Source organism: Xiphophorus couchianus, chromosome 12 (genome assembly GCF_001444195.1).
Source record: "Xiphophorus couchianus chromosome 12, X_couchianus-1.0, whole genome shotgun sequence".
NCBI classification, from domain to species: domain Eukaryota; kingdom Metazoa; phylum Chordata; class Actinopteri; order Cyprinodontiformes; family Poeciliidae; genus Xiphophorus; species Xiphophorus couchianus.
Genome location: NC_040239.1, coordinates 26,138,732 through 26,156,557, shown reverse-complemented (window position 1 = coordinate 26,156,557; position 17,826 = coordinate 26,138,732). Strand labels below are relative to the sequence as shown.

Here is a 17,826-nt window from a genome sequence, read left to right as displayed (position 1 = left end):
AACATTAACTTTATTTATCCACTTTTGTTCTTCATCTCTCAGCTGCTTTGTGCTTTTCTGACCATCGTCTTTGTTTCTTCGCCATTTTCCTAATTATAACTTTCATTTAAACTTTAAGTGTCACAGACCACTGATACAGTAATAGTGAAGCAATTTTCACATCACATCATGAAGCGGTGAAACAGGTTCTGTTCCATTTACACATCTTATTTCCCGCGAACCCTCTGAGCCTCGGGTTAGTCTGCCTCCGCCTCCCTGTCGTATTCCTCCGCCGGCTGATTCCTCTCTTCCATCATCACTGCTCCGCTGCCTCCACCTTCACCGCCTCCCTGCATCTCAGTGCTGCGGCTTTGACCCTCTGCTCTTCCGGTCTTGTGGGATGTTCGCAGATGGACATGAAGGCCACGCCCTCCTCTTCCTGAAGCACGAGGAGCTCAGGGGATCCCTCCTCGTGAGGACATCCCTCCATCTCAGTGTGTTCGCCTCTTTCTGCCTCTGGGCCATTAGCACTGTGGCTCTGGGTATCCTTATTCTCGTGGAGTTACAGCTCGGACTAAAAGGCAGCTTTTATTCTTTATTTATTTATATTTTAGTTTAATGAACTCATTTCAAACAACAATTATATGATTTTTGTTGTCAACGCGAATGGATTTATGAGTGCAAAAGGTTGGACGAAATTGTTGCAACATCACTTTTTTGCGTAGTAGGGTGGGCGATATGGATTTAAAATTTTATCACGATATTTTGTGGTGCCGTTGTAATAATTAAAGTGATACGAACTATTTATTGCTTCTTTTTAAGTAATTGTATGGCGCTGTCTGCATGACACACTAATCACACCCCCGCAAACAAGTAATGCTCTTGGAAAAACATTCCCATTTGTAATATGCTTCTTTAGGTCACTAGTTGATAGAAAGCAGAGGGATTTGAGTCACTAAACTGCATTCAGTAGCATCATTTAATACATTTATTGATACTTAATGATGAACAAACTGTGGAGAAAATAATAAATATAGACATTTTAGCTTTTTCAAAAACATCATCAATTGCAATTTCTCATGACAACGACAAATCGATCAAAAAATCATCACGACAAACGATAAACAATACAATAAATCCCCAGAAGATCGTTTTAAAGTGCTGTCCTCAAATGAGGAAAAATCCGAAATGTATTTTCTTCTCGCCAACTGAATTTCCACAACCAGCTGGCGTATAATAGCATCAAATATGCTTCCAATTTATGAGCCACCCCAAGAGTCCGGCCAGGTCCACCACGCAAAGACAAGCGCTCCATCTCCTGTTACATCATAATACGTCCATAACTCCAGTAAATCCGGCTCCTTTCAGCCTCCTGGTTAGCGTTCACCGCCGGCAGGGTTTTAAGACCTCAAAGTATTAGTTATGACTTGACACATCGTATTCGTCTTTTGGCTGCCGGAGACGGTGGAGTTTGTGTGAAGTTGACATCCAAACAGCAGCTGTTGTTTTGAGTAACAAGATGAGGCATGCTGGCAGTCCGCAGATATGATTTAGAGATAATAAGAAGGGCGAGCACATGTGCAGGTGGAGGAAATGCAGCTGGATGCAAAAGAAGGGAGCAAATGATTTGTTTATTCTCTTGGCCTTGGCTGCCGCTCGCCGCTACAGGAAGATATTGTTGCCTTATTGACGAGGACCGTTCAGCTCGAGCTCAAGCTTTTACAGCAATCTCTCGCAAAAGGATGAAACTTTAACTATTCCTTCTAGGCCCTTGGTGGACAAGATGGTGGAGGAAGGATTTCAAACGTGCAAAATTGTTACAGATTGGTGAGAGCAGGAGTGGCTAACAAGTCTGAGAAATCTGTTCAATGAAACACTGGGTGGCTCTGCCTTATGGAGATCCAAAAGTGCCACAATTTGATTAATAATTACGTGAAATGATTACTTGAATATGTGTATTTGATTCCAATTTAAAATAAAAGCATGTATTTATTACATTTAAGCTTGATTTAACCTGGACGCTCAGCCTAATTATATTTCACAATGCATAACTTATTGAAATATGTGGTTGATAAAAATGTTTTCCTTATTTATATAGAAAACACAAAATCATTTCAGTTTTTAAGTTGCTTCATGATGATGCACTGCAGCATATTTCATTTTCTGTCTTTTGAAGCTAGTGGGCGGAGCTAACGCTGATTTCATCATTAAAATTGTCTAAAGTTGACCTTTTTTTCCAGGTTAAGCAATTAGTGTGTGCAATTTATGGAGATCAAAACAATAAAATCTATTTGTCTTTTAGTTGAAAAGTAGTTATATGTATACATTACACTTGATTTACAATTGATTTATTTATACCTTGAAGATTCACAACAAATGTGTCAGTTCAGCCGAGGTGATTCAGAAAAAATAAAGTGTAATCAATATTATATCCATGGGATGTGTCAATTATCTGCTGGAGAACGTTCTCACAAAGGGTTATTCTCAAATAAACTATGTCAAATGTTTTTTTTCTGCTTCAAATGAGCTGAACATAAAGTCTCAGGGATTTGGTTTTGACCCTGGAAATCCATTTCCGCCGAGAAGAACCGGAAATGTGAATACAAACCTGGTTGAGTCTGAGTGGAGGGGAACCTTCAGAGCTTATTGTTACGATTTAAACCAATGCAGCATTTTTAATAAAGGCTGCAAAAGACAGAGGATACGCAAACATTTATAGCAAGATTAGGTCATAAACTGCTTTATGAGTCTTGACCCAAGAAGACTCCATGGTCAGAGGAGATTGTTTTGGAGATTGTCCTGAGACATTTTTAGGATTTATTCAGAATGTGCTCTTTTAGCAGGACTAGACAGCTCCAAAATTATCTCACACAAAACAGCCTGCAACAGAAATACAAACAATTGTACCTTGGTCTTGTATAAGTATCCGTACCCTTTGACCTTTTCCACATTTTGTCATGTTACGGTCACAAACTTCAGTGTTAGTTTGTGTCCAAGCTGTTTGAGAAAACAAAGCTGTCACAGACATGCGCAGAACAGCAGGTAAATTCAAACAAGGTGAAAGGATTTTGAGTTACTTTGCTGCCCTCTGCTGGAAGCAAACAGATTGTTTTTTATTTTAGAAATATTGGTTTTGTACATTTAAATTAGTTTTACTCTAACAAACACATTTGCTTTTTTTTTTATTTAACTCAGTACTTTATTAATATATGTTTTTATTAAATAATTCTCTCCATTTTTATTTGAAGCCCTTGGTTTCATCCTTGCATATGAAATATAAATGAGCTTGCTTCGGTGTCCTGTAACCTCTCTATCCACTCAGACTTAGATCACAATGCTATTTTCTTATCAGCATGTAGATTAAGTCAGCTCTATGTTTTGTTGTTTTGCTGTTGTGCTGCACTTTTACTGCCTTACGTTTGCATTTTAACCTTAGTTTGGTTTTTAGTTTATGTTTACTTGTATTTTTAGTTGATGTTATGATCTGTAACACCACAGTCCGGAAGATTGTTGTTTTGCTCCACTACGCATTGTGTATATTGTAGAAATCACAATCAGTCTGACTTGATCCTGACCTTTGAGCATTTCATAGATGCAGGCGTAAATTAAAAGTGGAAGATTCGTCGTCCTCAAGGTGAGATTTTATAAGATTTGAATGTCATTTCCACACACTGGAGGGAATTTATCAGTGCGCGGTGGAACCAAGCCGTAAATATTTACAACAATCAACTAAAATGTGACGGCGGTGGCACAGCTTGAGGACAAAGACTCTGTTGACAGGCATTCTGCGTTCAGAATAGTGATGCACGCGACTCAGCAAATAATTACAAACCCGGACAGGAAGGAAAGGGGTGACCTGGTCTTCACTGAGCCGCTGACGACTCTGTTTATGGCAGTGACGTGCGGTGAGGTTCATAGCTGGTGAGGCACTGACGTCATCAGAATCAGATTTGCAAATAGATGCATAGATTGACAGCAGTTTACAGGTTATGTTTCACTTCTGCATCCTTACACATACAAACTGTAGCTCACAAAACACACATTTCCTTAAAAAACAAAACAAAATAAATGTTATTACTGTCTTACCTGCTTCGATTGAAAGTCCACTTGAGAAAACTTTTTTAGTGTTGTAATGTAGTCATCCATGTCGAAAGTCGGGATAAGCGAGAGGAAAAAAATCACTATCTCCATTATAATCTATCGCTGCACTTGACTTGCTTCCCGAATCGTTTAGCCTAGCTCGCTGTCACTTACTCGGCAGTTGAGGAGTGAACAAGACGAACGTCTGGGATCTTGAGCGCCCCCTGCCATGAGGCAAGAGAACTGCCTGCCTCACCTCGAACCTGTTCTCTGCCGTTTATAATCGCTCATTACACGAAACACGTTACACAAACACAGTTGGTGACAAAAAGCACTGTACATTATATACATAAGCTAAATTATTGGAAATAAGTTCACATATTAAATTTGTTTAAACCATTTTATTGACGCCGTACAGCAACATGCTCTCTCCGCTTAGCAGCCAGCGCAGAGCCAGGGGTTGCGCAATCCAAGGTGAGGCAGAGCTCGCTGCTGCCTCACCGGCATCGCTTCCAAGCATTTGAATGGGAAAATAAGAAAATTCAGCGATTTTGAACAAATAAAAATCGAAATTGGTGAAGCTACGTGAAAAATAAATATTTTTTAGTACAAACCACCGGATGAATATAACAATTTAAATTACTTTATGATTATATATTTTCTTCCTTTCCATGATGGCTGGTGAGGCACTGCCTCACCTGCCTCCCCTGACCGCACGTCACTGGTTTATGGTTATTTGGAATGCATACAGTCCCACCCTGGAAACTGCAGAGCCGTGGGAAACACGGGAGTCAGACGTGTTAAGACGTAGAAACCAGCTGCTCCAACTTATTGTTGTTGGCAGCAAACTAGAGGAAAAAAATCGTGAATATAACAAACGATTTGATTGTGTTTAAAGTGACGCGTAATGTTTCAGCATTTGGGTCCTCTTTGTCATTCTGGACATAAAATACTTCAATTTGTGCCTCAAAGTGGCGATGAGACAAATGCTTTAAAAACCACCTTAAGGATCGTGATCTGTGAGTGTTGTCGAGTGTTATTCAGATCTTCATGGATTTCAATTCATTGACAGTGATCATTTGAAAATCAACAACAGAAATGTGAAACCTTGTCTCATTAAGCCTTACTCTGATTGTTAGTTAATAACGCTACACTAAACGTCTACTGATAAAAGCCTAAGTTGCTGTTTAGGCCCCCGAAACCAACAGGGGCCTCGCATAAATATTTAAAATTTTATCACACACCATATATACCATACAGTATAAGTTATTTTTTTCTTTTTCTTTATTTTATTGAAAATGAGAATACCAGTAAATTTGATTGGACTGTTTCAGCAAAGATGATCAAGATAAAAATCAGATTTATTTGGTAAAAGTGTATAATAAAAGTTTGATAGTTGTGTTACCATGGTTACGCTATGAAGCTACAAGTTATTTGTTTCTTGTGTGTTTGAACTTCGGGTTGCTCGCATATTTCTGCTCAGCATGTTGTTAGCATGAAGAGGGGCCCCAAGCATAATGCTGCTCAAGGCCCCATTTAATCTTGGGCCGGCCCTGACTATATTGGACCACGTTTACAGGTCAGAACAATAAATTATAATAATAAAACTGTGTACCAAATTAAAAAACCATGTAGACTGAAATTTGTTTTGTACGATCAAGAATACGTAATACTTTCATGAAATATACACATTTATTTATTTTTTTTCCTGCGCATGACGTGAACCAACATCATGAGGAATTTAAAAAAAATTATGTGGCACTCAAGCAGCTCAGGAAATTGTATAACCAAAAAAAAAAAAAAATTGGCTCAATAAGTCCGAGTTGGCACATTTTCTGCTAAAAACTGACTCCACAAGCTATTTGACAAGAACCGGAAATGACAGGGTTAACGTGCGTAGAGGGGCGGAAGGGGCGTGTCCTCTCTCACAGACAAACTCAAGTTTCCTCCAAATGGCGAAAGCAGCGAAAACAACAGGATAAGGACACAAATAGGGAGGAGAAGCAATTCTGGGAACAATTTGTAATACTGTCGCGGTCCGGTCTCCATCTAGCCAGAGGGTTTTCAGGGAGGTTTTCTTTATTTTGACAGAAACTTCTCCGCTCCAAAGACGGAAACAGCGACCAAACAAGAGACTTTTGACCTGTGCGCAAGCTGAAAGCAGCACCAACACATGCAGGCTGAAAAACCTCCTCCGTCCGACCAGACAGACCACAGCAGGCAAACCGGATATCACCCTGAGATCAAACTGGTGGGGTTTTTTCCCCCTCCCCCTGTGTGTTGCGCTCAGGTTGTTATCGCATTTATTTATTTATTTGTTTATTTATTTATTGTCTCTGAAAGCAGCAGCTTTTCGTGCGTCTCTGCGCGTTTCAGTGCTTGATGCGGGCGGCGTCAGGATGGGCAACAGCAGCAGCGATCGCTCCAGCAGCGAGAGGTCATTCAGAGATGGACCGTCCGGAGGGAAGGAGGCTCGACCCAACATCATGATGGACAGCAACGACGACGCGGAGCTGTTCAACAGGGAAGATCCGAAGGTACGTTCAGCCACATGTTTCCCTTCAACATCAGTCACCAGCGACGACGGAGGGATGGCAGCATCTGGGCTCATTTACATGAGTTATGCTGGTGATGACGCTGTAAGCCAGGGGTCCCCAAACTTTCTCCTGTGAGGGCCACATAACTTGTCCCTTCTCTGATGGGGGGTCGGGGTCAGTTTGTAACAGAAAAAGTGTGACGATTGTAAGAGTGCTAAACATAAAAATGTATTGTTTTTCAGAAAGCACAATCAAATAACCTTTTCTGGATTCTTCAGAGAACAAAAGTCAGGAAATAACACTATTTATGAAATAAATAATAACCAAATAACACTGGGTTCTCCACATAAAAAAAAGGGTTAGGGTCAATTATATGCATATATAAAATAGTTACTAACTAATAGTTAATAATAAATAAAGTTCATTACTAAGGAACATTTTATTGCAAAAGTCCAACTTATCAAATAAAAATGCACATATATGAAAATACTCTGGTATTGTTTAGGGGGCCGGACCAAATGTGGAGGCGGGCCGCATCTGGCCCGCGGGCCGTAGTTTGGGGACCACTGCTGTAAGCTGTCACTCCCAGTAAAAGTGGCTTTGTTTGAAGCATATTAAGCACGCCGATGTATACCGCCCTCCTGTGGTCGTTCTACAAAACAATGCAGCGTTCAGAAGCTTAACAAACAACAATATTTTTAACATTGTCTTATAGTCCAACACCATGCCAATCAGCGGTGTGTCGCGCTTTCAAATTTAGGTTCAGACAAATTTAGGTTCAGATTTTGCCACACGGCAAAATCTCCTGGAAATCAAATGGTCTGGTGACACTGTAGGGTTATTCGCTTGTTGTATGAGTTTACCTCTGGAAGACATGAGCTGCATCAGTATAAGTAACTTCAAGTAGATGTCAAGAGAAGATGATTAGGAGTCGCTGTGTTCCCAGCTGTTCAGACAGGAAGTGTTTGGTGTCAGAGAAGTTGCCTCTGATTGATGCCAAGCTTGTACTGTTGATGTCTTTCGGGCCCAGGCTTCCCCAGACATACAGGAGTTTCTGGCCTGGCAGCAGGACCTCGACTGCGACAGTAAGGACCCGGCGCAGGCCAGACCGACCGTCTTCAGATGGGCCGGGTCAGCCAAGGAAGTCTTTGTGTCTGGTTCTTTTAACAACTGGGCCACCAAAATCCCTCTTAACAAGAGGTACCCAAACTACGACTCGAGCCGTGTTAGTCGTTCTCTTCTGACACAATAGGTGCTTAATCCTTTCATATACATTTGACACGTTGCTTCTCAAACACAGTCAGAATAACTTTGTGGCTATTGTGGACCTGCCAGAGGGGGAGCACCAGTACAAGTTTTGCGTTGACGGACAGTGGACTTTGGATCCGACAGGGGTGAGTAAGAGTTTAAGGTTTCTGATGTCACCTCACCACTAAGGGTGACTCGTTTTTCCTCATCGTACATCAGTCTTGTCTGTTCTCTTAAGTTCTTGTACCAAAGTTCTGATTGTGGGCCAACAGCCCGTGACAACAAGCAAGACTGGCACAGTCAACAACATCATTCAAGTGAATCAGACTGACTTCGAAGTCTTCGATGCCCTCAAGATCGACTCACAGGATTCAACGGACATGTCTGGTAGATGGCTGCTGCGTTACTGAAATGCTTTTAGCTCCACTAAATGTCATTTGAAACTGAACATTTGAAGCAATGTGTATTTAAACAAGAGATGTACGGAGTAACTAGCTATGTTTCTTGACCGGCCTTGTGCAGTCAGAAACGTAGCAACCCTCAGTGCTGGCAAGTTATAATAACATCAAGACTGTTGTTTTTGAGTGGGGAAAATATTGTTTTAAAATGTTTCAAACCTGAAGTGAGGTGAATGACGGCCTCTTTTAAAGGAAACTGTATTTTACATGACATATAGAGACATATCTGCTGTTAGCCAGGCTGCAGGAGCTCAAGAGAGAGCAACACTTTCAGAGGATAACAGGAGGGCTTGAATGTTTGAACTTGTTTCGGATCAGTTTTTGTAACCTTTGTCTTGCGTATAAATATCTTTCGGAAATCTCAGTTAAGGTGGGTATTAAAATTATGTAGTGCTGATGCCTGTGCTAACAGTGCTAATCACTGTTACAAGATGCTAATTACACTTTAAAAGTGGCTAAAATCCATACTGTGTAGGCTCTACAATCAGGTGCCATTTGCAGCGTAAAGAGAGGATTTTGTTAGGCCCTCGACCATGACCCAAGAATGACACAAATATGTTTTGCTTGCTCAGGAGGTTGATGCTTGGAAAAAAATCTTAGAATGAAATTTTCACTTGCGTGACGCCTCCAAAGATACACATACAAGTTAAAGGTAATCACAAAGTACTTCGTTTTTATCAACCATTTTTTGGTTTAATTCAATTTAGTAGCAAATAGAACCACAAACAGCTTTTAGTCAAGACCAGTGCATCTCTAGGTAAAACTGAAACATTTTGGAAATAAATTGCTTTTTGCATTTTTCTTAAAAAGAAACAAAATCTCGATTTTGTGACCAGCAATTAACGCTCAGTTACAGCCCGTGACAACAAGCAAGACTGGCACAGTCAACAACATCATTCAAGTGAATCAGACTGACTTCGAAGTCTTCGATGCCCTCAAGATCGACTCACAGGATTCAACGGACATGTCTGGTAGATGGCTGCTGCGTTACTGAAATGCTTTTAGCTCCACTAAATGTCATTTGAAACTGAACATTTGAAGCAATGTGTATTTAAACAAGAGATGTACGGAGTAACTAGCTATGTTTCTTGACCGGCCTTGTGCAGTCAGAAACGTAGCAACCCTCAGTGCTGGCAAGTTATAATAACATCAAGACTGTTGTTTTTGAGTGGGGAAAATATTGTTTTAAAATGTTTCAAACCTGAAGTGAGGTGAATGACGGCCTCTTTTAAAGGAAACTGTATTTTACATGACATATAGAGACACCACCTCTTGGACACCACCGCTCTACAAAAGTCAGAAGTTGGCCACCATACTCTGACCGGTGCAGTTTAAACGAGTCTTCACAGTTGGAGACTCGGTCTTCAGCACATGATTCTTTTTTAACTTAAGTGATCGTTGTGTGTCAGACCTGTCCAGTTCCCCACCCGGGCCCTACCAACAGGACGGATATCTCATCAAGCAAGACGACAAGATCAAGCAGCCTCCTATCTTGCCGCCCCACCTGCTCCAAGTGCTGCTCAACAAGGACACGGGCGTCTCTGTAAGTCCACAACACATGCCGGCACAAGTTCAAGTCTAGAAGTTGCACCCTTTGTAAGAAATAATCTAAAAACAAAAAAAAACCCATTTCTTTTGAACCGTCCTTCAGTGTGACCCGACACTACTTCCAGAGCCGAACCACGTCATGCTGAATCACCTGTATGCCCTTTCCATCAAGGTAACGGTCAGAAAGTAGTCCTGCTTCCCTCATTACTCAACATTTATGTCTATGGTTATTCGACCAAATGGACTTTTAGAATATCATTTGCCTAACTTGCACTTTTTCCTGTTTTCCCTGTTTAAGCTAAATGGCTAAGAATTTTTGAAACACATCTTTGGTTTAAGAGACTTGATAATATATTTTAATTACTATTGTTTCAGTTGTTTTGTTTATTTATCTTGGATATTTAAAATTCTTCCCAGTTCTGTGTTAAATGTTCTTTAGAAGGTCTTTTTTTATCTTTCAGAGGGTCTACATGCAACAACATGCCATTATTATTGTTATGATATTATTAGTTGAAAATTGTCTCAAAATGACAATATTATCGTTTATCGCAATAGTTTCTGGGACAATTTATTGTCCAGCAATATTGATCATAACAGGCCTAAAGCTAACAGAAAACCTAGCATCCTGTTGACTCAAGTTCACACCAGGATTATAATCCAGACCAAATATTTCAGTGCAAATTGGAACAGAAATGTCTTTGTGTTTTTAGGACGGGGTGATGGTTCTCAGCGCTACTCACCGATACAAAAAGAAATATGTGACCACTCTCCTCTACAAACCAATATAACCCAGAGGGATCACCATCATCCTGATGTTCCACACAGCTGCTACTTCTAATGACGATTGATGATGAAACAGGACCAACATTTCTATAAAAAAGCGTTCTGAACTCTTCGATCTCTTGTTTTATCAACCTGTTAATACCAAGCTCTTTTTCTTTTAATATTTTTCACAATGTTTCATACTGTCAGTGTGTGAATAAACCAATCTTGCCTTGCCACATAAGATTATGTGACTGCTTTGAATCATTTTATATCTTGACTCTGGGTTGATTGGAAAGTTGCCGATGGGAGACGGTCTGGTTGCACAGGAGTCTGTAAAACCACAAGGTTCCTACCCTGTCGAGAAGAAAATGGGATTCGATTAAAAGTATTTTCCAGGTTTGGGGTAAGTGTGGAAACGGATTATATAGAAACTGTCGCTTTCAGGCCATTTGTCTGAAAGTTCTGTCTTTGCTTTGTGCAGGTTCCTGACCACTCTTCGTATTTAACCTCTATATTTATACTTAAATATGCGATAAGATAAAGAATTCACAAACTGAGTGTTTAGTTTTGTGGACTTTTGACCTCGGATGTTTTACTCTTTTTATTCTTCAACAATCAGTTACGATGAACAAAAAACCCCCAAAACATTTTATGTCAAAATGAAAACCGATGACTATAAAATAATGATAAATAATGTGACATAAAATACGTGAATCCCCAGCATGCGATTGAAAACAGAAAGTCAGAACTGCAGTGACAACATGAGCAGATCAAATACCTTTTATTTTGCGTTCACTAACTAGAAACGCATCAGATTTGGAGGTCGGCTGTGTTGCGCATGTCGTACTCCGTGTTTTGCTGCGACTCAGCTGACACAGAGCTGAGGATCCAGGTGCTTGTTGTCAGGGTCGTATGTGTGCCGAGCAAAGCAATGAGCCGCCACACGGTCGCACTCGCAGACTGCAGCCTCACACTTCTCATTGGCTGCTGCAAACAGGAAAAGAAAGTGCGAAAAAAAAGCATGAAATTTCCAAAATGTGAATATGTTTTTCTTAATCTTCCAGGATGTTTTAGCTCCGTCTTTCTCCCCATCAAGCCTGACCAGCTTCACTGTCCCTGCTGGAAAACAAGGCTTCTTTTCTGGTTCTTCTTACCTGACTAGCTAGTTTAGTCTGTTCATGATCTTTTTATTCACCAATTCAGATTTTGTTTGCAAAAAATGTTGAAAACGTACACAAGATACTGTATGTAAATAAAATGCATGTGAAAGGATCTTGTCCTGACTAGTAGAGATGTGTGACCCTGCACATTTTGGTATCGATGCGATACCAAGTATATAAAAACCCTGTATCGCCAATAACAATACCAGTTCCGATATTTTTTTTTTGTTCGTATCAATATTTCAATATATTTTGATATATCATCAAACTTAGTTTACAGGTCTCTACAAAAATACTTTAATAACGTAAACAAATCATCTTAAGGTATCTTAACATGATTTGTGTGCATATTTTCTAAATAAAATACAAATAATCATAATTTGAGAGCAAATCAAACCAAAGTCTTTTTTTGAGGTAGAGCTAAGAATTTATAACAAAAATCAAATAAAATTTCATGACGGACTTTAAAACTGAAGCGTCGATCTTGTATTGATCCGATACTGATACCAACTTGACATTGATATTATCAATAGTTTTGGATTGAGCCGCCCACCTCTACTGACTGGGTAATATCTTTTATGACTATTCAAACACAAGTGTTTTTTGCAAAGTGTCTACACAGAAAGCTAAAAATACAGCTTTGTCCTTTTTTACTGTAATGCTGCACAATGTCAGTAAAGACTGACATTGTCAGTAAAGACTGACATTGTGCAGTTTTCACATATTAAAACTGCACCATATAATACTTTGGTCATATTATATAGCCAAAGTAACAGAACCAAAATAGACTCAATAAATATCAACAAATCACACCATCTATTGGAAATGTTTGTTGCTGCAGTTTTAGGTTCTTTAATCCAGAACTGAGTTCCTTGAGGGAAGTGAGTAACCAATGAAAGAGGAGTAGATTTATGAAAATAATCTAAATTATCACTCCCTGTTGGTCTTACCTGAGCAGTACACCTGTCTGTTGGAGCAGCTGAAGCCATAAATGATAATGTAGGGAAGGTCAAAAACACCCTCGCATCCAGGGATCTTTCTGCTGTTTTTGTAGCATTTATCATGGGCTTCACAGCACCTAAAAATGCAGAGAAAGTGAGTGGGCATTGAACGATTCATCCTCTTCTGTTGACAAGAAACCAACAAACTGCTTCCCACCGGTCCACGTCATCCACCGGCGTTCCAGACCCGCCTAATCCGCACCAGCAGCCGTATTCATTGTAAGCCAGAGGATTAACACCAGGCTGGGCACAACTGATCATCTCCCCAAACTGCCATAAGGCCATGGGAAGACGTCCTCCACTGACCACACATGCTGGGAAGACATGAGAGATGAGACAAACAGAAGAATAATTATTTTAAAATGTGGATTTGTGATCTACGGGACGTCATGAGACGTTTCTGCAGGCTTACCGGTGAGAAGCAGCAGAAGGGCCTTCACACTCATGGCTACAGTCAAAGGACGTGGAGTCCGTTTGCACAGCAGAGCTGAGAGAAGTCAGATAAGACTAACGCAAGCGAGGTGGGAGGTGTACATTGTTTGAGATTTTTCTTACTTGAACCAGTCATAATGTGTTTGGTCATAATGTCCCTGAGGAGATGGAGTCTATTTGGATGAGGCCTCTTCTTGGTAGGCAACAGGGAGACCAATAGTTGAAGCAAAGCAATCATGAACAAATGAAACGAGGAAGATCGCCCCTCCAGATCTCTGAATCCAGGTGTTTCTAGTACTTCCTTAGCCACAGGAAGTGCTAAGGAAGCACTTAGCGACATTAGTCAGAAAAAGGAGAATTCCAGAGTGATACCGTGATAAGATGTCGTCTTCAGATTAGCTCAAGAGAGGCAGGTAGAGAGCTTTATGAAATGAGAGGTTTCATCCAAGTGTTACATTGCCAAATTAAATGCAATGCAAATGCTATGGTGTAAAGGAGACTGGTGTAAAGCAGTGGAGATGTGTTATCTGGAGTGGCAGATCATGTCTCTCTGATTGAGTTTGGATTTAGAGAACAACACTTGCCTGACTGTACTGTGTCAACATACAACGTGCATTATTACTGTGTGACTGATTTTCTTTAGTCCCAGTGAAAGGAAATCTGCATGCTTCAATAATTCTTGAATGACTTCATGCTCCGACCTTTGTGGAAACAGTTTGGGGAGTTTGGTGTGGAAGAACTTCACCGGCATACACAGAGTCCTGACGTCTGCCCGATGGAACACCTTTGAAGTGAATAAGAGCAGAAACTAGGCCTTCTCATCCAACATCAGTGTTTGACCTCACAAATGGAAGAATAGTCAAACGTTCCAAGAAACACATGAGAAAATGGCATTCTCAACACCTGTATTTGTAGTAGGACTGCTGGCATGAAATTCACACAACTCAAATAATTCACACACACTCAGAAATCAAAGTACATAAAAAAATATTAAGTTAGTTGTACAAAATTGAATGTAATTGGGAATAAGTATTGGGCACATGCGTGAAAGTGGCTTGAAACAGTTCGGAAAGCCTCTGTCAGTGTGTTGCACTGCCTTGTTAAATGAATAATTGAAGGAGAAATGTGCCGTGACATCCTTGATAAGAATCTGCTGCTGTCTACCACCATGCTGAAGAGAGAACAACGGCGGAAAGTCCAACCTGAGTAATGCATCCGACTAGATTCTCCACTGCAGCGACACTCGAACTGTCATCACCAACAACAGCTTCTCTACCGAGTGTTCAGTACATTTTAGTAATCACGTTCATACTTTTCAGCCTGTTTCATTCCACTTAAACATGACCCAATGTATGGATTTATTTGTTTTGATCCTGATTTACAATCCATTTTTATCTTGTAGATAAATTATAGGGTTATAGTTTATCTTTATATCTTTGTGCCACATAAATATGGATCTTATCTGACGACTCGTACATGGTGCTGTTTGGCTGGGTTGCACATTGTCCTTGTCTTGTCCTTCCATCCCTGCAGCACCTTGGTTAAGGGTCTCCATTATCCCCACATATTCCTTAATAGGAACCCATTTTCTCTTTGGTTTCTCTGAAGTCTCTCAGTCTTGTGTTTTTCAGGCTCCTTTATGTAACAATCTTTCAGCCATCAGCACAGCTGTGTAAATAAATGACATCTGGGGAGTTCCCACTGCTTTCCTCTGCTCCTTGGCTACGTTAAATGATTTATAATTAACCACAAAAAATGCAATATGTTAAGATAGTTTACTGTTCTGCATGCGTACTACAGTATAAATGGATGCAGTACTTCTTTTATGTATACTCCTTTTCTAAATTTTTGTCCCATCATCTCAAGCTATTTCGTTGGAATTTTATGTGATACGCTAAAAAGTAGAGCAATTTTAAGAAGTAAGTTATGCAAGTTTTCTTAAGATAAAAAGAGAAATCGTTTTGTGAAACCTGCTCCTGTTTTTACTTCATATTCTGTTAGCTTATTTAATTGAGGTAAATTTCTTAATTACTTATATTTTTCTGTGTTTGTAATTGTTTTGTTTGATTAAAAACAGGTCTCTATTGTAAATGAGAGCTAGTATCTCAACGAAAAGCTTGCATAAATAAAGGCAAAAAAAAAGTATTTCACCTTTCCAAAAGTTCGCTCGCATTGAATGAAGAACATTTGTCATTTTTCTTGAAGATTTTTCTGATCTTAATGGGATTTGTATTGCAGTATTTAGACAGGAAATGGAGTGAATGGGTAGCTGTAACTTTTAGGAAACATCGACGGTGAAACAAACGCGGTACCGACAAGACCTGGAGTGACAGAACCTCAACACATGAGCAGAGCAGACGACACGGTTTATTCAGCTTTTTAAAAATTATTATTATTTCAAGAAAATCCACAATCTTTTATTTCACAATCGCTAATGAGAAACAGATCCGAATCGGAGGACAGCTGTGACGAACACGTCGAGGTCTGCGAGTCTTTAACAGAACTTAGAGTCCAGGTTCTTGTAGTCCGGGTTGTATTTGTATCGAGCGAAGCAGTGCGCCGCCACACGGTCACACTCACAAACCGTAGCCTGGCACTTATCATTGGTCGCTGCAAACACAGAGAAAGTATGAACCAGTGAGAGAATCTGGGCTTGGTAGAGACAAAATACACTAATGATGCATGTTCTTATTAGGATTTGATGTGATAGACCAAGAATGAGGTGAAAAAAAGTGCATGGATTTGAAAGATTTATCAAAAATGAAAATGGGATATGCTTATTGATTTAGTCAAAAAAAAAAAAAATCTAATACCCCTAAATAAAATCCAGTGAATATCCAGGTGCTCTGATGAGAAGACGTTTAGCTGTTTGGTTTACATTCAAAGTGCAAAACCTAACCCTGAACACACCATCTCATCGTGTGTGATGGACACCATCACCTGCACCTCGAAAACCCGTCAGAGGCTGCAGAAGACTGGATACTTTAGCAAAGGTTCGCCTCCCAGAAGGCAAACAAACCTGAACATTCAGCCAGAGCAACAATGGCTGAATGTTTACTTCAGGGTTTGTCGAATTTCTGTCGAAAGAGACATTTTTACCCTTAATGCTACAAAGCAAAAATTTGTCTAAAACAGCAAAATCTATTTGACACATAGTAAAAGCTAAATCTTACAATATTTTATATTTTATAAATACATACAATGCAACATTCTACAGAATTCTGAAAAATAATTTGACGTTTAACTTTGTTATTTATATCTATTTTTAGATCTCAAAACAAAGAAAAACCTCAAACTAATAAAGCGGTGGCGGGTGACTGTATTTTAAAGAATAAGTGAAAAAAAAACCCAACAACAAACAAGAAGCCTGCCCAAAAAATAAAGCCATTTGATGCCATATTTTATAAAAGAACTGAATAAAAAGTACCAGAATTGCAGTTATTTTGTTGAAATTCTATTTTTAGATATAAAAAACAGAAGCAGTGTTAGGTTCACTTTGCCTGTAAACTTAATGATTAAGAACAATCCTCATGTCTTTATCTATGTTTTAAAAGTTATTAATGGCCAGTGTATGAGCCCGGGTACAGCATTCTAATTTGCTAGAATGGCCTAGTTAAAGCCCAGACCTAAGCCCACAGACTAGGTAATGGATCTTTGCAGATATCCTCCAGCCGATGTGAGGTTGATATATATATACTGTATATAAAATTGACAAAAATGTCTGTTTCTGTAGATGAACAATGGTAGCAGATGTACCCTAAAACACTTGCAGCTGAATCTGTTTCAGTTTTGATTTATGAAATATTTTGAAAAATGTTCCCATTTCATCATTATGAACTACTTTAGGACAAGTCTATCACATAAAATCCCAGTAAGTTAAACATTAATCCGTGATGTACATACTAGTCTCAATATACAGAACACGACGATTTAATCGGTGTTTCATAGCCTTACCTGAGCAAGACACCTGTTTGTTTGAGCAGCTGAAATTATAACTGATAACATAGGGAAGGTCTAGAATACCCTCGCATTCGGGAATCTTCATGCTGTTGCTATAGCAGCTGTCATGGACTTGGCAGCACCTAAACATGCAGTGGACGAGAGGTCATAGGTGAGAAAATGATTAAAAAACTAAAAATTGGATTGCATCTCACCTGTCCACATCATCCACAGGAGTCCCAGAGCCCCCCAAGCCGCAGTAGCAGCCGTATTCGTTGTAATCCAGAGGATTAACACCCGGCTGGACACAACTGATCATCTCCCCAAAATGCCAGACGGCGTTGGGGACGTGTGCCCCACTGACCACGCATGCTGGGAGAGACATGTGAGGTGGCACGAATCAACACAGGGAACAGAGCGTCAAGCGTTGAGAGCTTTTAGAGGCTTACCGGCGAGAAGCAGCAGAAGAGCCTTCACAATCATGGCTGCGGATCTGACGAAGGCTGGAGTCTGTGGCGGCGTCCTCTTAAAGGATGGCGGGGCCTGAGCAAATTTCAGATAAGAAGCACAGCGGGGGGATGGGAGGTATTCACTGTCCAGGGTTTGTCTTGATTGGTCCAGACAATCTTAATGCGTGACTTCTGTGTGTGTGGGATCAATCGCATTGATCTAATCAAGT

At 40.0% G+C, this 17,826-nt stretch overlaps 3 protein-coding genes across 5 annotated transcripts; 1 reads left to right on the top strand and 2 right to left on the bottom strand.

Annotated features, from left to right (window-relative positions):
• The first annotated feature begins 5,956 nt into the window (after positions 1-5,956).
• prkab1b (protein kinase, AMP-activated, beta 1 non-catalytic subunit, b) lies at positions 5,957-10,858 on the top strand. 3 transcript variants are annotated; one of them, XM_028034593.1, is made up of 8 exons: positions 5,957-6,310; positions 6,436-6,596; positions 7,627-7,796; positions 7,897-7,990; positions 8,117-8,231; positions 9,712-9,845; positions 9,954-10,022; positions 10,561-10,858. In XM_028034593.1, exons 2-8 carry the CDS (start codon positions 6,459-6,461, stop codon positions 10,636-10,638), a joined length of 798 nt encoding a protein of 265 aa, XP_027890394.1. In that variant the 5' UTR covers positions 5,957-6,310; positions 6,436-6,458; the 3' UTR covers positions 10,639-10,858. The 3 variants fall into 3 exon arrangements, with proteins under 3 accessions (XP_027890394.1, XP_027890396.1, XP_027890395.1); XM_028034595.1 differs by having other exon boundaries at positions 6,406-6,596; XM_028034594.1 differs by having other exon boundaries at positions 6,403-6,596.
• A 343-nt stretch (positions 10,859-11,201) lies between these two features.
• On the bottom strand, positions 11,202-13,298 carry LOC114155010 (phospholipase A2-like). The gene is made up of 4 exons (XM_028034597.1): positions 13,189-13,298; positions 12,934-13,090; positions 12,726-12,853; positions 11,202-11,602 (listed from the first exon to the last, which is right to left on the bottom strand). Exons 1-4 carry the CDS (start codon positions 13,220-13,222, stop codon positions 11,481-11,483), a joined length of 441 nt encoding a protein of 146 aa, XP_027890398.1. The 5' UTR covers positions 13,223-13,298; the 3' UTR covers positions 11,202-11,480.
• Positions 13,299-15,555: 2,257 nt separating this feature from the next.
• LOC114155011 (phospholipase A2-like) lies at positions 15,556-17,765 on the bottom strand. The gene is made up of 4 exons (XM_028034598.1): positions 17,597-17,765; positions 17,363-17,519; positions 17,163-17,290; positions 15,556-15,818 (listed from the first exon to the last, which is right to left on the bottom strand). The coding sequence occupies exons 1-4, from the start codon at positions 17,628-17,630 to the stop codon at positions 15,703-15,705; spliced, it is 435 nt and encodes a 144-aa protein (XP_027890399.1). The 5' UTR covers positions 17,631-17,765; the 3' UTR covers positions 15,556-15,702.
• Between the last annotated feature and the right edge of the window lie 61 nt (positions 17,766-17,826).